The following is a 25261-nucleotide window of genomic DNA, read 5'->3' on the forward strand; positions in this document are numbered from 1 at the left end:
GCCCTTTTGCTGGTATTGAACTCGCAACCTTATGGTTTGTGAGTGAATGGCTGCAGTACAGGTATTTAACCACTGTGACATCAGGGCCATACCACTGCAACGTAACAGTTTAAATAGGAGACAAAATCTTAAGTTTTTACTCATTTTATGCATCTGTTTCTCCCCCTACCAAAAGTGACATGGTGGCCCAATGTGGACTAAGAAACAAGGGGAAGCAGCCCCCTCCCCAATAAATAAATCTAACAACATTCTCCAAGGAACACATAGCAGCTCCAGGTAGATTCTAGAGGATGCAGCCATGGCAGTTGAACTGGAATCATAGTGCTATAACTGTGCAGTGTAAAAAGTGTCCACAGAAGTGGAAATTTCATGACACAGTCCAAAGGTTACTGTACTATAATTCCCAGCAACTCTAGGAAACATAGGGGCTCGAAAGACCGCCCCGAAAGGGCGGGCTGGAGCTGCTTGATGTGATGTTGGCTATATTTTAGAGGAAGGAACTGGCAAAACCACCTCTAAGTATTCCTTGCTTCAGAAAACCCTATGAAATTAATGGGGTTGCCGTAAGTTGACCAGCAACTTGAAGGCACACATTTTAAGAAAACAGATTTGTGTCAGATGAAGTAAGTCATGCTGGGACAAAAGTGGTTGAGGCACAAATCAAGACAGGAAGGTAGGCTCCTCATTTGTGTTCCCCCTTTGACACTAAAGGCCACCTGCTTGCACACATATATACCCAACTCCCTGCTTTATACATATCTGGGATGGGGAAATGAGCATGGCTGCTGTCTTACCCATCACCACTAGTTTGGATCATATTCGTGAGAAAGATTGCTCTTTCCCTACTGAATAAATAGTTATGCATCTTTCCATTGCCTCTTCTCTAATGTATGTGGTGAGTAAATGTACAACATAATTAGTGCAAAACGCCCTGGTTAGTACATGCTTGATTGTAGTCGAGATGAAGTCAAGACAGCAATTTGCAGATTACACTTTCCAGATTTAAAGGATAGGGAATAAAAAATTCCATTCAGCTCACGTGTTTTTGAGAAATAAAACTCAAAGCAAATCTCATAATTGGAGGTGGGGTTGCATTCTAAAAATAAATACCATGAGAAGGAATATAAGGCATTTAAGCTGTTTACTTGACAATCTGTTTGTTTGTTAAGTAAGATTAGGCAGCATTTTGAATTATTACATCTTTATTCCAACTGAATACATGCATGCTGACAGAATAAAGCTTCAAGGTGTGTTATGCTATGTGTGATAAGAGTTCTTCCAAAAAAAGAAAAGAACAAACATAATTTAAGAGAGCATTGTGCAGTAATTACACATAGAGGCTGAGAAGCACTGGGTTTGCTAGGGAACTGGTTGTAGTTCCAGGGTTCCCCAAGATTCAGTAGTGCCACATGTTAGTACCATAACATAGGTTTTATTGGTGAGACATAATGCAACAGATGGTCTACAGCAGAGCAACATTCACCTTTTGTGACACAATGCTAGAATTGGATCCTTAAACACCTAATTCTGACCAGACTGTTCCATTGCTAGCAATACAGCTCCTCTTGGCTGGCTATAAGAATACCTGGCTACACTACACATTGCCCCAGGGTGAGGCTGATAGAAAATGGACTCCCAAGGGTTCTATGATGCATAAGCAAACTGGAGCCTGGAGCAGATGGGCCAAATGAAGCAGCTTCTCGCCACTTGGGAGGAGTAGTGTTCAAACAACACAAAGTAGCCTGAACCCTCACTAAGACCGTACTCCAGTCCAGCGAAAAGGAGCCAGGACAATCCAGCTTCTGGAAATGCCGATAGGTCCCAGTGAGCATGCATGGCCTGCTTTGGGAGTGGGCCGTATGGTTGGTGGAGTTTGGATCTGCTTCTGTCCAGAGTGGACCTGGGCTGCTCTTTCATGCGTGTTTGCTCCAGCTCAAAGAAGACCAATGTGTGTAAACATGATCCATCTCCCTGATAGCTATGAGAACTGTGCAAGCAGTTCAGTCAGAGGAAAATTGACTCCTCTAATTCGTTCCCAGTCTTCATATCTTTTTCACAGCCTCAAATTGTCAAGCTAATGCAAATATTTATAAATAAACAAATAAATAAAATTATCCCTGGACAACTGTTAACATTTGCCCATGATGCTGGAAAGGATTCTAAAACCCATTTGCTTGATAGCAGAAGCCAAACACACTGCAACAGCTGTAACCCAGATTCTTGTGCTTTTACACTAATATGTAAGTGGTCCTTAACTTGAAACAGGGGTCTTTTTTCTATCAGACCAAATCACAGCAGCCAGAGAGAGAAAAAAGGGACTAAATGGGACAAAGCACAGTGGCTCTCCTGGCCCCAACGGTCAACATGGGCCTGACAACCAACTGCACTGCATCACACCCTCCCTTCCCTTGTTTATTCCTGCCCAGCTCACTTCCATGCCACCTTTTAATGACCAGGGACTCTACATAGTCCATCCCAGAAAGAGCAACCTGAGCATGGATAGATAATGATGGGACAGTATGTGCTTGCCATCCCATCCTGGGGCCGACTCTGATCTGTTCTTGCCCCTACTTTGTTCAATATTTATATTAATTCCTTGGTCAAAACACTTTCTGAAATAAATTCCCATTCACCTAAATTGGTGGGGAGATCCATATCTATTTTACTTTATGCAGACGCTGCAGTACTTCTATCATTGTCATGTGTAGGTTTGAGATGGTTATGTAGAGAACTGGATGTCTATTGCAGTACTGAACAGCTGGCAATTAATCATGAGAAATCTAAAGTTGTACTTTGCACTCAGAAATAGTGTAAACATTGCTTGCAAATCAATGCACATCCAAATGAACAGGTTAAATTCTATAAATATTTGGGAGTAATTTTTCAAGCTATTGGTTCATGGCAAGATCAAGTATCTTATGCCAAAGCAAATGCACAATGGAGTTATAACTCACTTATCTCATTTTTTAATGATAAGGGAGGCCAGCATGTACCATAAGCAATTCAAATGTTGAATGCTAAGATCATACCACAGATTCTGTATGGAGCACATGTATATATGTTTAGCAATTTTACACTTATCCAAACAAAATTTTTGAGAAGCATTCTCAGCCTTCCAAGCTTTGTTCCAAATGTTCTCTTACGATTAGAGACTAATCAAATTTCTATTGAATCTCAGATTTTGATTTGCAAGTTAAATTTTTGGCTAAAAATGTTATTCATACCTTATTCATATCATTAAAAATGATATGTGAGTTATAACTCTGTTGTGCATCTGCTATGGCATAATATATTTAAGCTCGCCATGAACCAGTAGCTTGAAAAATTACTCCCAAATATTTATAGAATTTAACCTGTTCAGTTGGATGTGCATTTATTTGCCAGCAATGTTTACACCATTTTTGAGTTATTCATACCTTAAAATGTTATTCATATTCATATTCAGGCCTGCCCCCACCTTCTTGACTCTTAAGTGATAAATTTCAGTCAAGGCGGAAGATAGCTGATGTAAAAATGTTAAGTTTAGGATTTTCACATAATGCCATTTTTGCCATGGGTTATATAAAAGCTAAAGAAAACATATGCCAAGGTATATGGGATATCGAGTTACAAAATCACTTAAGTGCAGCTTCCATTTTTCCAGTTTTTAAAGACACTGGGAAGGCTCTCCTTCCTGCTGATCATTTGATTAACTTAACTGTTCCAAAATACAGGAAAGCATTCATCCTGGACAAATTTAATTTGCTTCCATCTGCAGTATCGAAGGGAAGATATAATAAAGTACCATACTGTGAATACTTATGCCCTTGTGAAGCACAGAAAGTAGAAACTGTGGGGCATGTTTTGTTGTATTGTTCTTTTTATTGTGACCTTTGATGTCATTTTATTAACCCAATTTTACAAACTATACCAGGGAGATCTGATGTGTTTTATATTGAATATATTTTGGCCAACCAGCTTCCTGAGATTACAGCCAAGGTAGCTAGTTTTTGTGTGACAGCAATAGCTTGTCAGCATAGGATGCTGTCTTCTTCTTCTTCTTCTTCTTCTTCTTCTTCTTCTTCTTATTATTATTATTATTATTATTATTATTATTCATTGTTTTCTTAAATCATTCTAACATAAATATTTTATATTTAATCCCATTTTTAACTATCTAACCTATTTTGCTCCCTTTTTAATGGTCATTGACTGAAATAAATATAATTACATAACAGCAAAAGCAGAGAACTACAACCTGGTATATGTGACCCTATTTTCTCCAGCTTCCAGTTTGCAAGGAATATACTTGTAAAAACTAGATTGTTCTCATTGCTCGTAATTTATTGGTTACAGTGGAATACAATCTGAAAGGCCGTTTTTATTCAAGCAGATTTAAATTATGTAGCAATGGGGTATTTGGAATGGTGTGCTGTTTTTCTTATATTTTATTAGTAATTATGTTTTAAATGTGTTTTTAACCATTTTTAACTAATGCTGTTATTTAATTTTTTAAAAAAGCTTTTGTACAATACAATCATCACTTAAATCTTGTTTTAATTTACTGTAAGCTGCTTTGGATATGGGGAGGGAGGCAGAGTGTAAATTCACTACATACATATCTAAGCAAGTAAGCAAGTTGAATTGGTAATTATCAGCATGAAGAAAAGTCAGGATATTCCATAAATCCAAAATACTACCAGTGAATTTAAAATCTAATACATATCGAATTATCTGTTTGAGCAGGTAATTATCAATCACATAACACTAGTATTAATTTCTTACTAATTGTTACTAGTGAATAGGTATTGTTAATTTTAAAATAAAATCAACATTATGTCACTCCCAGTGGAACTCACATACCCATAAATGTACGCCTCAGGATGCCACATGCTGGGGGGGGGGGGAGAAAAAGAAAGAACGAAAAGAAAGTCTGTAGAACAGGAATGTAATAAATGTTCTCATTAAAAGAGTTTAGATTAGAAGAGTTTACCCAGACCAAAGTGTGAATATTACAGCTCATAAACCCTGCAGGATAATAAAAAGTTTTATTTTAGCTCCAAAGAAGGCACTGCATCCACAGTCAGAATAGAACAGTCATTCTATTGAAGACAGAACAGTGTGCAGCATTCCAAAGAATGGAAAACAGATGTTCCTTTGACCTGGGGTGGAAGGCATCATTAAAGTTTTAATGCTGCAGCCCTATGCACCCTTACTCGGGATGAAGCCACACCTGTGTTTAGTGAGTACTGCTTCCAATTATACGTGCAGAGGACCATGCCAAATGTCCAGTTGTGGTGGATGCTGCAGCCACTGAAATCGCACAGGGGAATAAAACTGCAAAAGTAAGAAAGGCCATGTCCTCTTACACCATTAGAGGCTATTTCCTTTGGTTTAACAGAATGCATGGCACATACAGACTCAAAGACAGTTAATCAAATATAGAAAAATAGTTCCATGAACACAAAGCTAAAAAGAAGTACAATACAATCTCACTACTGAATTACTTTATCCTGTTCACATTCATTCACGGAAGATCCATTCTAAGGAGGGATTTCTGAAACTGGACGATGACTGGCAGACACAGGTTAGTTCCTCCATAAGATGTGTCAACCTATGAAAAGGAACAGGAGTGCCTTGGGCAAGCATTCTGTCATGCCTGCTCACTTTGATTTTTCTGTTTAATCTTCTAAATGCCATATAAGGTGGTTATGTACATGCACATGTGCCTTATTACTGTAATACACACAAGATGAAAAAGAAGATAATACATGCATATTTCAGCAGGGGGTGAAGAGTATATGCTCTGTACAAAGTGATTTTAGAGTTTTTATGGCTTAAATTAACTGTTCATATGTGCTATTCAACATCCTAGAAACTACTGGATGAATACATGAAGATTTTAAACAAATAAACTTGGAAACACAAGGACGTAGTCCGATACTCTTAATGCATCTTAGCACAAGAGCATGCACAATCCCCCCCTAAATAAAAGTGAAGTGGGAAGTAATTAAAGAATTGGACCAAGGAACAAAAGACCAAAGAAGGCAAGCTGTAATGTGAAAAGGGTGGAAGTAAAGGGTGTGAGAAAAAGGAATATATTACAGTTGTCTGGAGAGCCCATTTTACAAGGACAATTGGGGAAGGGGCTGTTAAAAGCTGTCTTTTTATACACCCTTTTTCTGTTGCTATGGCTTGCCTTTTTGTATTTAAGTGGCCTTTTGCCAGACTTGGAATAGAAAGGCACCAGATGGAGAGGAACAGTAGAAAGCCAACTAAGCAGAGTAAGGTGTGAGCACATCCTTTGAGGAGGAGGGGGCATGTGGGAGGATTGCTATGTGTTTCATAAATGCAAAGTCATTTTCTTTCCTCACTCACTTCAGTTTTTGAGGCAGCTTGTGCTCTGAAAGGCAAAGGAGAAACACTCATATGGCTGCATATGTATGTAGTTGCTTTGGAATAATCACCACCATGTAAAACTCATGTAAAGAGTAAATTTTACATAGCATTGCTTCTGGACTAGACATATAAAATCTCTGGATATTCTGAAGCCATGGGGGGCATTTTTCAGTCCTCCCACAAAATGGGAGGAAATGAAGTTAGTCCCCCATACAGACTGAAAGTCACTTTGTTACTTTGGGAACATAAAATCTTTTACATATAACTTGGTTTCACATAAAATTATCATGCCTGATATATTCAAACGGAATTTTATTAAGATCATTACAAATTGAATTTACCTTTTAAATATTTTTTCTAACATGGAGCTACAAGGAACTGTAAGGAACACCTGGACTGCAAGGAAGCTCATTGGATCTTCCAAGCTATGAGAACCAAGCAGTGTTGCCAACAAGCCTCAAAGATATTTCCCAGAATGTTTTACCAAAATTCCAGAATTCCCCAATATTTACTGGAATATTCAGTCAAAATCCCCAGAAAGAAATTAATTAAACTGCCCAGATTCCAGGGAATTCCCCGGAAATTGGCAATGCTGGAACCAAGGCAGGAGGGAGGCAGGAAGAGGACTACTAAAACTAGTAAAACAAAATAATATAATTTTGCTTCCGTTAGTCCTCCAAAGTGACAAAGACACATAAAGCATTCATTCCATAAAATGTACTGAGAAAAGGAAACGAGGACAAGTAATTGCCCTTATCTGATACTGTATGTCAGTGTTTCTTGAGCTATCTGATGTGGGGGGAATGAGTATGGTTTTTTTCTTAACGTGTCAAGGATCAGCACCATACAGTCAGCCCTCAGTATCTGTGGACTTGCCACCTGCAGATTAAAGCATCCATGGACTGCAAGCCCACAGTGTCCCCAATGGTGGTGCATGCACCTGGTCATGCCATCATTAGGGACAGTTCCAGTTGTCCCGTGGCAGCATATGCATGTGGCTGCACCACCATTAAGTTTCATTGTCCCCAATAGCGGCATGGACATGTGCACACATCACTACGGGACAAGAGTTGCTGTGTCTAATGGTGGCACAGCTGCGTGCACATACCGCCACTGGGGACAACATGGGCTTGAGCATCCGCAGATTTTGGTATCCATGGGGATCAGAAATAGATTTCCCACGGACACCAAGGGCCAACTATATTTGTGCCCATTTGACTGCTTCAGCAAGGACGATTTCCTCCCCAGGTCTTTTAGGTATTGCATTTAGTGGGTTTTTTTCCTTTTTCTGCATTCTTTTACTCTTTTTATTCTTTATCTCTTTATTATGTGTTGATGGTGGTTTTATCTTTTAATCTGATTTGTTTTGCTTCTCCCTTGTAGTTTGTGTTTTTAGCCTAGCCTAGAGAACTTTGGCTACTGGGTGGTTTACAAATGTAATCACTGGAGCACTGGAAGATAGTGAACGGAATGTTCGGTCTTACCTGTGAGATGTTCATTTCCAGGAGTTAAGGATGAAACATCCTTAAGCTTGGGTTGTAACATAGTTGTGGCCAAGCTCTGTCCAAACAAATGAAGTCATAACTGGAATATCTGCTAAAGTTTTCAAACTATAAGGTGCTTGAAGCCATTGAGGCTCCTTGAATTTCTAATTATGGCTCAAAAATACTTTCCAGATCTGAAGTTGATTCTTTAGAACAGGGGCAAGCAACTGTGCTGGTCTGTGGACCAACATTTTGACTCGTCAAATGTTTTCTACCACTGAAAGCGATATCTCATTTCTGGTTTTGCTTTCGGCTAGTATTCAGACCTTTTTGCTTTTCTAGACAAAAACAATTACTATAGAAATTAAAATCTGGGGGGCTTTGAGTATGTTGTGGTGTTTACAGGTCTGCAGCAGTTGACTTGGTGCAAAAAGTAGCCTCTTCGCCAAACACAGGCTGCATATGTACTGCAGAAATAATGCAGGTTGACACAGCTTTACCTGCTATGGTGCAATGCTATGGAATTCTGGGATTTGTAACCTTTTCTGTCAGAGAGAGCATGCCACAGAAACAAAAAATCCCAGGATTCTGTAGTGTGGAGCTATGACAGTTAAAGTGGTGTCAAGCTCCATTATTTCTGCAGTGCAAATGCAGCCATATATAGCAACTTCAGGAGGAACACATCCTCTTCAAGCCAAGCTGATTATCCACTTAAAATATTTCTTGCTTATAGTAGCGACTCTATAGGAGGAGAATAACTGGACTGCAACTCCATTTAGAAATACATCCGTGCAGGAATTAACTTGTTTGCGATTGCAAGAGACTTCTGGAAACCCAAGGATATAATTAGAATTGTCCAACTATGTCATATTCTTGGATAGATGTTTCAGGGACTTCTCTCTTTTTTTAACAATATCTAAAACATAACAGACTGCACACTTGTGGCCAGAAGTGAAACACTGCTTTAAAGTCAATCTGAGGTCAAGAGTGCATATTACATTTTATAAAGAATATTCCATCATTAACTGAGTGGCCCAGTCTACAAGATGAAGTCATCAATGAGGGAAACTGATCTTCAGATGTAATGACTCAGACAAATTTATCAATTTAAAAGAAATATAAATTGTAAAGAAACTGTAAATTGTGCAGTCCTTCCAGAGCATTTGCATATACAGAAATTTGAAAGGTTAAGCAAATACAGCTACAACAGGTATGGCCTGCACCTTTCCTGTATATACATTAAAACTGTTCCGTTTCCAGTGAGAGCTTCTGAAATGAAACCCTAGAAGACTGCTCCTCATGAACCCTAATGAATGTATGGCCAAAATGAGTGGAACCATAGTTTTAAAACCAAAGAGGCATAACTTTTTAAAGGGTAAAATGATTTTTAAAACAATTAGCACACAACAAATATGATCACAAGTGAAACAAGTCCCTATTAAGCACAGTACTATCTGAACACAACAAAATTCATTCATCTTTTTAAAAAATGCTACTGTCCAAAACAAAGGTATTGCTCTCTACAATGTGTCTGCATTAAGTCAATGCAGGGCAGTTGATAGAATCTGTCAACTCTACACAGATTTCTCTAACATACATCTGTTGCAAATTCCATTCTAATCCAAAAAAGAAACTTTACTTCTGAATTTTTGGTCTTTCCTCAAAAGTCATTTTCATTTCAAACAGAGGGATGCTGCGTCACCTGTCCCAGCATAAACATGCTTGTGTAACTTGAATCTAGAGGAGCAGGGGATAGCAATTACTGAAGACTCCATTAGCAGAAGCTGTAAAATCTTCTTTGCTGAAAGCTAGTGCAGCATCAGGCCAAAGGCCAAATTCCAGACAAGGTCACAAGTCTCTAACTCCTCTTCATACCAGAAGAGAGTTAGAAGGTTGTAAAGAAATTCCATTTCATAAAATTCCTATTAAAAGGCTTTGCCTCAGTTTAAATGCATGAGTCAGATATTTTCAAAACTGCAGAAACACGCACATATTCAATGCCCATAGCGTAAAGTTGGTAAGAACTCAGCACCATGATCACTGTTTCCCTTCCCATCATGGCTCTATAGATAAACCTGGAAGTAAGGAAGTACAAGTGAAATGTTTACCCACAACTAGTTACTTGTGGGTTAACCAGGCTGCAACTAAGCTTCATTTCCAAAGTAATGTAAATAGTAAGGCTATTAACAATAACAATTGTCATTTTATTGTTTGGTTATTTAAAATAAAATAAAAATTAAGGGCATTTTATTGGCATTCTGAAAGGAATTTCCCAACTTTTATGTCATTTTCTTATCAGTCCTAAGATTTTCCTTTTCAAAACGTAACAGAGAACAAGAGAAAAATAATGAACAGCACAACAAATACTGTAGTGGCTGGGTTCTAATAAATACACTGGCTTAGCACAAGTACACTTTTATTCATTGTTGTTGTTGGCTCCACAATTCAATGGCACCACAATTCAAAAAGGACATTGAGAAACTGGAGCGTGTCCAAAGGAGGGCGACTAAAATGGTGAAGGGTCTGGAAACCATGTCCTATGAAGAATGACTTAGGGAGCTGGGCATGTTTAGCCTAGAGAAAAGAAGGTTAAGAAGTGATATGATAGCCCTGTTTAAATTTTTGAAGGGATGTGATATTGAGGATGGAGCAAGCTTGTTTCTGCTGCTCCAGAGAACAGGACTCAGAACAATAGATGCAAGCTCCAGGAAAAGAGATTCCACCTCAACATTAGGAGGAACTTCCTGACAGTAAGGGCTATTTGACAGTGGAACAAACTCCCTCGGAGTGTAGTGGAGTCTCCTTTTTGGAGGTCTTTAAGCAGAGGCTGGATGGCCATCTGTCGGGGATGCTTTGATTCAGATTTCCTGCATGGCAGAAGGTTGGACTGGATGGCCCTTGTGGTCTCTTCCAACTCTACGATTCTATGATTCTACAGGATCCCGGCTAATAAGCTGATTTCTCAACTCTGGAATGAGCTACACTAACAGACTACTTTTCAAACACTGTAATTAATTCAGGAGAGCAAATCCCCTATAAAATATAAATTCACAATGACTGCTGTTTTGTTATTCTCACTCCTGGAATTCAGCTGTATTGTTTATGTCAATCTCTTTTCCTGATATTTTACTTGCTTCTCAACTGTGTCTTGGTTGTCTCCTAATCAATGAACATGGAGATGAGAAGACTGTGATCATTTTAGCCCCAAACCCTGAGACAATATATCTTCCTGTACAATGCTCTATCCAGCTCTGTCAACACTTACCCACCTGGATTCCTTATGATAGGGCAGGGTACAAATAAATCAATTATTATTATTATTATTATTATTATTATTATTATTGTTATTATATTGGTAATCTACAGCCACATTTTAGGAGAAAGTCAAGAAAAATAATGCAAGATCTCATGAGTTCTCCCCTCCTTTATGTACCTGTTCTCAAGAGCCAAACAAAATCCTGTAAAGTATAAAAATAACTAAATATCCTCCCACAGATCCTAAACTTCCTGCACTAGCATATGTCTTGGTTTAAAAACATTTCTGGAGGATGTGTATACTAGCCACAAAAGCTCAATGCAGCTTCCATTTAGAGTTGGGTGTCTCTCTGGAGTTTATCAAACAGGAGGAATTTCTCTTAAATTGGAATGAAAAGAAAGTGGGGCCAGAACGCATTCACTTAAAGTCGCTAGTTTCGTGCAATTACGTGAATACGCATTGAATTTGAACTGGCTCCCTATTGCCTGAAAATAGCATGCCATTGCCCGAATTTGCATGTGGCAGCCAATCGCGCATTAACGTGAAACCACATGATTGTGTTCGGACTGACTTCCCATTACTCGAATTTGTGTGTAGTGGGTTATCACACAATAAAGTTAAACCCCATGATTGTGTTCAGATTGCCATTGGATTATACTTCCAATTCCCCTTGTCTGATAAACTCCTCCATTACCAGACATTGAGGACAAGCCATTAGGAAAATGTTGTCTGCATTGTGCTGTGTGTGTGTGTGTGTGTGTGTGTGTGTTGTGGCCTTTAAGTTGTTTCCAATTTATGGCAGCTCTAAGGTGGACATATTGTAGGGACTTCTTGGCAGGTTTCTTCAAACAGAGTTTGCCACTGCAATCCTCCGAGGCTGAGAGACTGTGATTTGCCCAGTGGCCTATTCATAACCTTTCTGGCATTGGGATAGCCTCCTCTTGGAGACAGAATGCAGACTGTGTAGCTCTTTGATTTGCTCTTGCAAAAGATCAGGGCTGCTGAGTGTGGGTTTAAACCCTAGTGAATCTTTTCCCCATGCCCTTAACATTTATTCATTCCCTTGAGGTCCTTTGTGAGGAGGGGAAGTAATAGTAGTCAGTGACACCCACAACCAGTACATCCATGTGTGCATACACACCTGGCTACTTGTCCAAATTCACTTTTTCAGCCACACTGAAAGAAGGTCTTCTTGCCGTTTCACATGCCTGTCAGTGGCCAATACGGGGTTAATCAGGAGATGTTCAGAGCTACTCTCAAGAAAAGAGAAGTTGACAAAGAACTGGATGAGCTGCCCACCTGGACCACTCCAACTCCAGCCAGCTCGGGTCACACTGGGCTAATCACCTCCGAGTCTCTGTTTCCAGCTTTTAGTATGTGGTTTTGGATTTCAGCAGTGGTTTCTTCTTCTGCCTACCTGTCTGCCCTTCTCTTTCGTTTCCTTCCATCTTTTTGCACTAATTTGCTCACCCAAAGCTTCCCTCTTCTAAGTTAGAATCACAGAATCAGAAGAGACCACAAGGGTCATCCAGCCCACCCTCCTGCCCTGCAGGAATACATAATCAAAGCACTCCTTGTGACAGATGGCTATCCAGCCTCTGTTTAAAAACATCCAAAGAAGGAAACTCCACCATGCTCGGAGGGAGTGTGTTCCACTGTCACACAGCTCTTGCTGTCAGGAGGTTCTTCCTAATGTTTGGATGGAATCTCTTTCCATGTAGTTTGAATCCACTGTTCCAGGTCCTATTCTCTAGAACAGGGGTAGGCAACCTTTTTGAGCCGGGGGCCGGGTTGCTGTCCCTCAGACAACTGGGGGGCCAAACCAAAAAATAAATAATTAAATACTTTTTAAAAAATGTATTACATAAATAAACCGGGACAAATGTAGGACAAAATTTTCAAATGGAGGACACTTTTTTTTTTAAAAAATGGAGGACACGCAAAAAAAATTGCTGATTTTTAATTTTTTTTTTAATTATAAATGCATGTTTCGGAGGCTTTTATAGACAATTGCCCCCCTTGCCTGCCGCTTGCCCCCCCCCTTGCCCACCTCCTCCTGATAGGCCAAAGGCCACACGCCCTCACGCGAGAGGCCAAAGGCTCCGGCGGCAATCGGCGGCAGGACCGGGCTGGGGCCGGTCCCAAGGCCTTACCAGGCCACATCCGGCCCGCGGGCCGCAGGTTGCCTACCCCTGCTCTAGAACAGCAGAAAACAAGCTTGCTCCATCCTCAATATGATATCACTTTAAATATTTAAATATGGCTATCGTGTCACCCCTTAACTTTCTCTTCTCCAAGCTAAACATATCCAGCTCCCTAAGGTCATAGGGCATGATTTTAAGACCTTTCATCATTTTGATCACCCTCCTCTGGACACACTCCAGATTGTCAATATCCCTCTTGAAATGTGAGATCTGACCAAAGCAGAATAGAGTGGTACTATTAGTTCCCTCAAACTAGACACTATGGCCTGGTACAGACTGCCACTTTGCGATGGCCTGGGGCCGAAATTAAGGCTGGGGAGCACAGAGCATCCACATGCTCTGAGCTCTCCTGTTGGCAATTTGGGCTCGCGTGCATCCACATGCCACGCACGCTGATGACATGTCTTGTGTGCCATGTCCAAATGGGGCGGCACACAAGAGATGTCACTGTGCCACTCCAGGGCGCTAATGGTGCCTTGGCAGTGGCGTGGAAAGGAGCTGTTTTTTGTAGCTCCTTTTCCGGGCCAATCGTTCCCACACCCGTGGGGTTGGAAAAAAAAAAAAAAAAAAAAAACCAGGGCAGAAAGGGGCAGCGTCTCGGCACTCCTTTCTGCCTGTTTGTACCAGGCCTATATGCCTATTGATGCAGGCTAGGATCATATTGGCTTTTTTAGCTGCTGCATCATACCATTGACTTGTGTTTAGCTTGTGGTCTACAAAGACTTCTAGATCCAGAAGTCCCTTGGACCTCTGTTCAGTTCACTTGCTTGCAGCAGCAGATCAGCTAAAAATCTTTAGTATTTTTGTAATACCAAATTTTGTATGGCATTATCATTTTCTTTCATCAGTTTAAAAATTGATGTCAAAGAAGTGATGAAATTACCAAGAAAGACAAAAAAAACATGCAGTGGAATTGGGTCTTGGGTCCCCTTCTAGATCCTAGCCCCAGTAATTTGTACCACTTCCACCTCCCTTTTGTCAGTGTTGCACAGGGTGTTCTTATTCCATGCTACATATCTGGCAAGCAATGCTTGTGTGACCATAATTTTCAAAGCATATGCTATCCAGCAAGATTAAGACTGATTGGGGACGTTCTGCCATGTTTTCTAAAATGTGTTTTTAAACTGTTTTAATTTAGTGTTTTGAACAGAATTGTTTATTTAATGTTTTTTAGATTTTTGTATCAAATGGGTTTTAGCTGTACTTTGTTTCAATTTGCTGTAAGCCGCCTTGTATGAGCAGAAGGATGGAATATAAATTAATTAAATAAATAATGCCATTATAAGAACAAAATGCTCATCTGTGCATCCAAGTATACATATGTACATGTGCACAGAGCAAATTGTTTAGTATTTCTTAAAGCTTGAGGCTCCAACAACCACTTCCTTTGCAAAACCAGGTTCAGTTAGCACCAACCTGAAATATAGGGGAAGAAAAGAAAAGAAAATCATTTTTGAAACAAGGAGAGAACAGGACATCTGCTAATGGACAATATAAAAATTAGAACAATCAAGCCTAAAGCATTCTGAATACTTATAAAGGAATATTTGTTTCATCAAACAAATAACATCCAAACAGTTAGCCAGGTATACAAATGAAATGCTTCTGATTGTTTGATATTTATTAGTTGGACTAGCAGTGGTTAGGTCTAAATAACCAGGACAGTTATTCCTTTGGCTTTGGAAATTAATGCTAGTCTCTCAGGAATAACTGGAGATAACGTGACATCTTCCAGTAGTCTGTAGTTTTAACTGAAACCAGTGCTAACCCTGGAAAGGTGCAAAACAAGCTATGAAAGGGCAATTTCAGCAACAGTTCCAGCCGTGAGTCAGCAATAAAACACTGCCAAAGTTTTGACTGATTCACAGCACTCCGCAGGGTATTAGGAAAGGTACAAATAGGCAGTGCAAGAAACGTCCTGAAGGGGGGAAAAAAGAACACAACTTGCAACCTATTGGAGAGAAACACTGTGGATTAAGGAGTGAAAGTCCTGGGACACATTAGAGACTAGCTGATTTATTGCAGCATGTGATTTTATAGGTAACAGTTCATTTCATCAGATGTGTAAAGCATGTTATGGGTTGTGGTGGGTAAGCACAAGGGTATAAATCAAGTTAATAAGGTGAGACAAAAGACAGCAGGAATGGGAAAACCAGAGGAAGAACACTATAGCAGAAACTGAAAGAAAGGGTTCTTTTGGAGGCAGTTGTCATAAGATCAGCACAGAAAATCATTATTCAAAACTGCTGATTCTAGTTTTCTAACAAATTATATCAATTGCCAATTTTTATTTAATCTTATCCCAAGGATAATATTTAAAATCCTGAAATTCTCCCTTATTCAATTGTGAATTTCCATTTTCAGTATCTTTCCTGGTGAATGTTCTGTTTGGTCTGGGTAAAATGCTGACCTTATTGCACGATTTGATCTACTCCCGGTACCTAAAGTTTCATTTTCTTCCTCCTCCTAAGTACCAATAAAATTGGCTGCTGATTACAAAATCAACTGGTGCTAAAGAACCATCGCAAAGGTTATGCAGACAGTCTTATCCTCTGCATGCTTACTCAGATGAAAGACCCTCTGAAATCTATTGGGGTGGGGATCATTCAGACATGTGTGTGTGTGTGTGTGTGTGTGTGTGTGTGTGTGTGTGTGGAACAATGTGAATAACCTCACTCATGCATTCTGGGTTTGTTATTCACACTATGGAACCACAACTTTGTAAATTCTGTTGCTCACATGTGCTAACACTCGAAGAAACATGGAGTTAACAATGCGAATGTATTCAAAATGCGTTCAAGGCATAATCCTGGGTCGATTTGCACTGGTTATTCACACTGCCAATGATGTGAATCTTTTTTTAAAAAACTCAAGGACAAAGTGAGATCGATTATCCCGGGTTAAGTGGGTTTTTGGCAGCCTCCCCCAAACTTAATCAGATGCATTCAGGATGCATGTGAACAACAAAGATTCAACCTGGATTCATCCTGGATTATTTTGACCATCTGAATAGCCCCTGTGACTGGACATGTGGACAGGACTGGAGTGACCATGACCTTGACATTTCTGTAAACTGTGGTCTGAAGACACAAGAATGTCACTGTAGAATGGTGATGAACACAATACAAATATGAATATCTTGAAGGATAATCTCACACTTACTCCATATTTTGTATGGTAACATGAATGAGTAGCCAAGCCCTATGAGGAACAGCTTAGGGAGCTGGATATGTTTAGCTTGGTGAAGAGATGATACAAGTGGTAATATGATAGTCATATTTAAATACCTGAATGGATGGCATCTAGGAAGTACATTGAGTGTGCTTTCTGCTGCTCCAGAAACTAGAACATAAAACTTATAAGAGATTCCACCTAAACATGAGGAAGAACTTTTTGACCACAAAAGATGTGCAACAGGGGAAAAGAATGATTCAGAATGTGCTGGACTCTTCCTTTGTGTTCTTTAATCAGAGACTGGATAGCCATCTCTCAGAAGCGTTTTAGTTGTGTATCCCTTCATGGCAGGAGGCTTGGATGGCCCTTGTGATTCCTTCCATCTCTATGATTCTATGACTCCTGTAAGGTGACTCCAGATTTTATGTACTTACTAAATAGCAGTCCTCTGAGAATATAGTCCCCAATGTCTTCACTGCAAATGCACACATTCTAGTTTTCACAAAACACTGTTATGTATCTTCAGAAATATCAATGTGCTCATGTTGATTAATAGTGCAAAAAACAGAAGTCTTCAGCCTCTAATACTAAACACAGTTGATCCTCACACTGCCAGTTGTGTTTATGGCAGTAGGATTAGGGGGGAGTTTTGGAAGCCAATTACCAAATGGATATTTATCACTCAGGAGCTTGGAATGAAAACCCACAGACCCATTATATGCAGGAATACAATGAGAATAGCTGGAAGCAATGTTTGGTTGAAGGCATAGATAGAGGCAATAGACAGCATGTTGCGTTTGCTAACCGAAGCAAGGAAAGAAATCAACTAGCAGCATGAAGACTCTGGTACAGTAAATCAAATTGTATTGGACAACTTCGTGGTGAGAACTGAATATTCAAAACTTTATAAAACTTGACGGGCACAACTATACTTGGCCCATTGGTGGGATTTCCACAGACTTACTGTTTTTTGTTCCAACATTCCCCCAAATAGCCACAGCCTTTTTTTACAATCAGTGACAGCATCTGTTTTTTGCTGTGGGTTATTTGTATTTCTTTCTGCCTACAGTACTTTCTGGGTTGGCAAGCACAGATCTCAGTGAAAGATTAAACAATGCTGAAGCCCACAGTAGGAGAATTCTCAGCCTTATTACTTGTTTCACTTGGGCAACCTTCCTGACTCAGGGACAAACTTGCCAACCCCATAATTTAGGAATGGCATATAAGTTTTACATTCCAATCCTGAATCAAGGGAAGGATCTCCCTCCCCACTTCCTTTATGCAAATCACTACAATTCATGGAATTCACAGGAAGGACAATAAACCAGCACCTGGTTCCTTGGCTGGCCAGAATTGCTCATGCCAAAGTCAAATTCTAACTTATTTTGCTTCTGTTTCCAAGAATGAGTTTAAACCACTTTCCCTCTATTCCCCATGCTTGGATTCCAACATCAATTACTCCAATTCTTTGTTTCTGCTTTTGATGGAAAATCATCCATCATCCCTCTCATATTTTTTTCCAGACACCCAGCTGGAATGCAGTATTGAATTTTGGTATTGGATATTGAACATTAGGTGGAGATAACTACTTTTTTTCCTAATGAAAATTTCCTTTGCATTTAAGGAAATATACTGCAATCTAAGCTTGAATGAATTTTATTCTCCTTGGCATAAGTGTCTGAGCATGGTCTGCTCCTTTCCTCTAAATTTCATTGGCTTTAAATATCACAGTTCCATGCTTCACGGAATTACTGTTATGCTCTGCATTTCCATCAATCCCTAACATGATATCAAAGAATACACAGGCAATGTGATGAAAAGGTTTGTTTGTTTTTGGTTAATGCATTATCAGGAAAAGTGCTCCGAAAGAATTTAAAATTCAAATCAAGCAACTGATAAATGAGGTTTCTTCATATATCATTTTAGTGGAAACTAAATCCACAATTCAGGCTCACTCCACATCACCCTTCTTTCAAACACAATATATCTGCTCATGATTTGATGAATATGCAAATTCAGCTCTCCAACCACAGTTTTCAAAAAGACAGTCTATCTATCACAAAAAGGAATTGGGGGGAGGGGGAATCCAGCAGCACTTTTAAAATTAATTTATTTTTAAAGGTGCTTTTGTGGTCGTGCAAAAATTAAACCAGTCTTAAAAGTACTGGCAGATTTCTTCTCTGTCCTCCACACCTTTCCCCTTTTCTTTAGCACTGCAATACTAAGTTTTCATTTAGTTCAAGGGAAAACGGTTAAATCAATTCTAAATACACTTCGCAAAGAATGGGAAAGTGACACTAAATGTAGATGGCCTTGCTTTTGAGTAACATAATTAGGATCAAGCCGCATCTGTGTATAAACTACAGTACCGTTATACACACCAATTTTAGCATAATTCGTACCACAACAGCCATAATATGATGGATACAAACCTTCATACATCCATTCTTCACTGCTTCTGACAGTTAGTTTTAATATCATTGTAACTAGCTGCTTGTACCAAAGGACATTAGGTAGGACTCCCAAGATAATTATGTAGAGAAATCTTGTAGCACGTTTGACACTAACGGAAAAAAAGAAGTTGGCAGCATGAGCTTTCTTAGACTTCAGTCTGCTTACTCAGATGCTTTTTTTACTTCTGTAGACTTAAGTCTACTTCTTGCTGCCAACTTCTCTTTCTGTTAGTCTCAAAGATCTCTCTACATACTGTTTCTATAGACTAACATGACTATATCTTTGAATTCTCCCAAGACAGGTGTTTAAGCAGCCAGTTGCAACACACTCCAGACACTGCAGTGTTAACTGCCTGGGAAGGAAAAGCCATTAGTAGGTGACCAAAGAAAAGTGAACTTGTACAGCATCTCTTAGAGTTGTTTCACATTTTATGTGACAGTTGTCTTTGGCCCTGGTACATCATGTTACATTCTGTTCCCTACAGTAAACATTTAAATAACAGAATGTGTCCTTAAACATCCTTGGACATGAGCTAGGACATCATGAGTGGCCATGCTCTTCAGCATATCTGCTGCACATTTATGGTATGCTCACACCTCCTGTGCTTGCCATACTGGAGCCACACCACTGCATTCTGAGCAAGCACAAGTGCAACAGAAAGTGTGAAGCAGCTCTTAGTATTGCATCATGTCTAGCTGGCAATTTTCAAAGAAGCAATTTTCATACTAGTCTGATTTGAGTATAAAAAGGGAAAGAACAAGTGGTCCTAAGGCACCTTTAAGACTAACCAGTTCATTTCAGCAGCAGCTTTTGTGTTTGGTTGGCAGAACTAAGAAATGCAACACTTCAGAGTGCACATGAAGAGTCACTTATTTAAATGCTCCTACTGCTTCCTGTTGTCCTTATGACACAGGCACACACAGTTTTGAAAAACATTCACAAGGTATCAGGGAGAAAGCTTCTCATAGCCTTTTCCCTAGAGCACTCAGTTACTGCATAAATTGAACCTTTTTTCGCCCTAAGAAAAGACTGAAATGCAAGCTATACATATACATATGCTCCCTGTAGTCTAACACCCCAAATCCACAAAACAGTGATACCTTTATGAGACCAACCAAAATGCACATTATACATGTTTCAACCTTTCAATGCTCCACTGACTTCTTCATCAGACAAAGATGTTAAAAATCATACAGAAGAGAGGAAAAAGATTGCAGTGTTAACCCCAAGCCTGCCTTTTGTCAAGATGTTGCTGTTCTCAGTTCACATGTGTTGGAAGGGCATTCATGCAGGCTGGGCCCTCTTCCTTCTGGCCATGTGAGGATTACAGGAAAATCTTTTTTAAGTTCCATTAACAAGACAAAAAGAGATCCAAGGTGCCTTGGTCCTTTGTGAAGCTACAAGTGCCTTTGTTAGGTAGAGAGCACTAATATGATACACTTCAAAGATATAGCCCTGTTATCTGTAGAATCATCATGTAGAGTAGGGAGATCTTGTAGCATCTTTGAGACTAACTGAAAGCATGAGCTTTCCTAGATTTAAATCTACTTCCTCAAATGCATCTGAGGCAGTAGACTGAAGTCTACGAAAGCTCATGCTGCCAACTTTTCTTTCAGTTAGTCTCAAAGGTGCTACAAGATTTCTCTAGACAGTGATACACTTCAGCATGCCTTACCAAGACTATCAGTTTTTTCTGGTTCTCAGTTCTCTGAAGCCTTATTCCAGGTAGGCTGAAGATGTGAAAAAGGAGCAAGGCCATACATGCTGAACAGGATTTCAACTTGGATTTGACCAACCTTCCCATGGATGCAAGTAGATTTTTTTTCTAGGCCATGTATGTGTGTGTATGTATGTATGCATGCATGTATGTATGCATCTTCTTGCTCAAGAAAGCCCTAGTCTAAATAGCAATAGCAGCTTCATTCATATACCGCTTCATACCACCTAAGCAGTCTCTAAGCGGTTTACAACTGTAAGCTAATTGCCCCCAACAAGCTGGGTACTCATTTTCGCGACCTGGGAAGGATGCAAGAGCCCTTGGCTTGTACTGAACTCGCAACCTTATGGTTTGTGAGTGAGTGGCTGCGGTACAGGCATTTAATCACTGTGCCACCAGGGCTCCTGGTCTAAACTCAAGGGGATGGGGGACATCACACACTAGACCAAGGAGGCATGGGCAGGATGTACAGGAAGGGCAGGGTGCCCTATTTGCCGGTTCAACCTACCCTATTCCTTGAACAGGATTGGAGTCTTGGCTACCAAGACATCTCTATTTCTGTGGTCATGGCAGGAATTTGGAGCAGACATCCAGGACTTGATTCAGCAGAATGAAGAGGGCAGCCAAATGACGTAGGTTTGAAGTAAGTGTGAAGTACAGGTTGAGTCTCCCTTATGCCTGGGATCAGAGGAATTTTGTGTTTTTTTGGGGGGGAGGGATTTTGGAATACCTATATTTCCATATGCATACATAATGAGATATCTTGGAGATGAGACTCAGGTCTGAGCACATAATTCATTTATGTTTCATATGCACCTTATACATGTAGCCTGAAGGTAATTTTAGACAATGTTTTAATGACTTTGCGCATGAAACAAAGTCTGTGTACCCTGAGCAATCTGAAAGCAAAGGTGAAACACATGAAAAAAGCCACACATGAAAAAAGTTTTGGGCTTTGAAATATTTCTGATTTTGGAATCCTGGATAAGAGAGACTCAACCAGTAATACATATTAGACACACAGAATTGCAGAAGCACAGATTTACTATTGGAAGGGTGTGGGTTCCCTTGGAAAAGCGTATAAACAGCTACAACTCCTGTGCCTTGTTGCTACAGATTCAGATCTAACTGTTCTGCAAGGCTATCCTTTTTCCCTCTGACCTCGGAGCTCACTGGCCTTTCTGTGCCTAGTCACAGCTGGTCTCTGTCTTGCAGCAAACTACCCTTCCCCTCACATGACTCCTTTCCCCCAATTTTCCATTGGCTTTCATTGAGTCATTCATCCCCAGCAGCTTTGCTCTCCTGCTCAGCAGTGCCTTCTGCATATTTCCAACTCTTACTCCGTGTCATTTTTCTTTTTCGTTTTGTTTAACATCAAATCCTTCTACAGATCATCAACCCTGGGATGCCTATCTTCCCTGCATCAGTTTCCCACCCCTTGTTGCTTCCTGTCTGCGGTTCTGCATTGCCTTTCTGTCCCAGATCACACCTCAGTGTCACCCTCCTCCCTTCACACAAAGAGCCTGTCCAACCACCTCTTCTCCCTCTCTCTGGTTGACAACTCTCAAATAACCTCAGCCAGCATAGCCAGTGATCATGAGGGCGGGGGGAACCTGGGAGTTGTAGTCCCCCAAAATAACTTTGTGAGTCCAGCCCATTCTCTTTCAGAACCAGCCTCCCTGTCTGCCTCCTTGTTATAGCTCCATATTCAGATCAGTGAGACAATTATTCTTCCACCTTACTCCCCATGTTTGAAACAACTTTTTGGGACTCCCAGTGTGTTTGGGGAGTCCAAATTTTCTGGGTCCCCCCCCATTTTTTTTAAACCTTTACTTAGCCATGTTCATTTTCCTGTTACTGATTTAAAAAGCACACCATACAGAACATAACATCAGGAGAGCCAGCATGGTGTACTGGTTGGAGAGTTGGACGACGCCTCTGAGGGACCAGGGTTCAAATCCCCATTCAGCCATGGATGTCCACCAGGTGACCTTGGGCAAGTCACACTCTCTCAGCCTCAGAGGATGGCAATGGCAACCCCCCTCTGAAGAAACTTGCCTCAGGGTCGCCATAAGTTGGAAATGACTTGAAGGCACAAAGCAACAGGTCTAATACCCTCCCGACTTGTCCCCTAAAGGTTCCTCCCTGTTTTCAGGACGCCTCCCATGGTCCCATGCCTGCTGCCCCATCATCCCCTTCCTCTCTCTCCCTCTGGACTCCGCTCTGGCAGCTCAGGGCCTGGGACTTGCAGTCGGCCTCAAAAGGCAGAGGGAGGTGGAGAGTGGAGCCCACTGCTTTGGACCCTTTGGAGATTTTTCAAAGCGAGGCTGGATGGCCATCTCTTGGGAGCGCTCTGAATGGGTCTTCCTGCATGGCAGAAGGGGCTTGGAGTGGAGGGCCTTTGGGGTCCCTTCCTACTCCAGGATCTATGAAGGTCACAAGGAGAACGTGACCAGCGCCTCTGAGCATGTCCAGAGGGCATTAGCTTCACCACAAAGTACTGTCAACTTTTTTTCAAGTGGCTATTAGAAGAGGGTCATCCAGGGATGGAGGTCTGCCGGGGGCAAGACCCAAGAAGGGCAGGAGCCTTGCCTGGAAGTCCCTTCCTAGGCACAGCCCCGACAAGAGGAGAGCAAAGGCCAAGGGATCTGGGGGCACCTTTGAGGCTGACGGAAAGCGAGCGGCGGGGAGCAGCAGCTTCCCCAGGCTTCCGTCGGCTGGCTCCCTCCGATGCAGGCGGATCCTTCCCGACTCAGGGCGAGCCCTGCCAGGGAGGCTTTTCTTGGCCAGAGGGCTCCGGAGTGGGCTTGCTATTGCCTCCCCTGAGGCTGAGAGAGCGTGACTTGCCCCAAAGGCCACCCAGTGGGTCTTCACAACATGAACCCACCCACCTGTGTATCCTGTGCCTCCTCCGGCTTAGGGCGACCCTGTCACCGGGGCTCTTTCTGGCCAAGGAGGCCGAGAGAGTGTGACTCCTCTCAGGTCCCTCTCTGGTTAAATGGCTGAGCCGGGACTGGGACTTTCCTCTGAGGCTGAGAGTGTGTGCCTCCCTCCAGGTTCCTCTCTGGTTCCGTGGCTGAGCCGGGACCGGGGCTGAGGCTGAGAGAGTGTGACTCTCCTCAGGGTCCTCCCTGGTTCCGTGGCTGAGCCGGGACCGGGAGCCTCCCTCCCTCCAGGTCCCTCCCTCCGCCTCTGCTCACCGGGGCCCCTCTGCTCGGGGCTGGCTCCGTCCTCCTGGGGCTCCGGGGCGGCGGGGCCTCCGTTCCTCCCTCCGCGCGGGGCGCAGGAGCCTTGCCCCTGGACCAGGGCCTGGAGGGGCAGCTCGGCGCCGGGCCTCGGGTAGCACTGGAGCCCCGCGGCGCAGCGAGGGGTGTAGACCCCGCAGGGCTGGCCTTCCAGGCGGGCGCAGACCGGGCAGCAGCCGCAGCCGGGCTCCCGGACCAGCTCCGGGCAGGAGGCCAGGGCAGCGGCGGCAGGGGCAGGGGCAGGGGCCTGAGGGCTCGGGGGCAGCAGCGGCGGGGGACAGGCAGCCAGGCGGTCGGCGGTGCAAGGCGGGCAGCGGAACAGCACCTCGGGCAGCGCCAGCCCCGACGCCCACCACAAGCCCAGCCACAGGCAGCAGCACCGGCAGCACGAGGAGGACGAGGAGGAGGAGGAGGAGAGGAGCCTCCGGGGGAGCAGCGCCCAGCGCCCGGCCATCCTCCCGCAGCACCACCAGCACCAGCACCACCAGCAGCAGAGCCTCCGACCGACGGACAGGTGCCGCCGCCGCCGCCGCCGCCGACACTCAGGAGGAGAAGGCTAGGAGACGAGGCTGCTGCTGTCGGGCGCACAAGGAGGGACTGGCTCCGCTGGGTCCTAGGCGCCGGATCCACGCCTCCCTCCCCCCTCCTGGGCAGCGGGGGCGCGCCCCTCTCGTGCCCGCGCGGAAGGAAGGGCAGCCTCGGCCTCCCCGAAGGCGTCCTCCCCGACGGAGGCTAGCTCTAGGCCACCTTCGCCCGGGAGCCCCTCCAGGGGAGGGGGGGGGGGGGGGGGGGGGGTCTCCTGGAACGACTCTAGAAATTTATCACACTTTGGGAGCTACTTTCGGAATGAAAGAGAGATTAAAAGCCCCTTGAAAGCATCCCGCGAATAAAGAAAAAAAAAAAAAAGGGGGGGGGAGTAATTGCGCGAATGGTTATCGCACACAACAAATGAAAGCGACATTGGGAATGGACTGGCACTGAAAGTCCAAAGATGGAAGTAAAAAGAAAGTTTAAAAAAGGAAGGCTCCCCCACTCAGACGCAGGTCAGAAAGAAACTCTTCTAGAACATGGCCACATAATGGTCCATCCATGGAAGCCTTTGCCTTCCCTCCCCCACTCCCTTGAAGGCTCCCATGGATGTGAAAGAGGATAGGAAGAAGATGTATTGATCTGAGCTGAGGTGCTGGAGGAGAGTGCGGGAGATCCCCTGGACAGCCAAAAGGACAAGCCAGTGGGTCCTAGAGCAGATCAAGCCAGAAACCTCCCTGGAAGCCAAGATGAACAAACTGAAGCTGTCCTACTTCAGGCACATCACCAGAAGGAAGGACTCATTGGAAAAGACAAGAATG

The 25261-nt window shown here is 42.4% G+C and overlaps 1 protein-coding gene across 1 annotated transcript in view; it reads right to left on the reverse strand.

Moving 5' to 3' along the window:
- IGFBP2 (insulin like growth factor binding protein 2) overlaps positions 1-24586 on the reverse strand; it is a 135841-nt gene extending 111255 nt beyond the window's left edge. Inside the window, exon 1 of the mRNA XM_042455290.1 lies at positions 23868-24586. Coding sequence (XP_042311224.1) covers positions 23868-24366 — 499 coding nt within the window. The 5' untranslated portion in view covers positions 24367-24586. The remainder of the gene's footprint in view (positions 1-23867) is intronic.
- Between the last annotated feature and the right edge of the window lie 675 nt (positions 24587-25261).

The sequence above is a fragment of the Sceloporus undulatus genome, chromosome 1, assembly GCF_019175285.1.
Source record: "Sceloporus undulatus isolate JIND9_A2432 ecotype Alabama chromosome 1, SceUnd_v1.1, whole genome shotgun sequence".
In the NCBI taxonomy this organism is placed as follows: Eukaryota; Metazoa; Chordata; class Lepidosauria; order Squamata; family Phrynosomatidae; genus Sceloporus; species Sceloporus undulatus.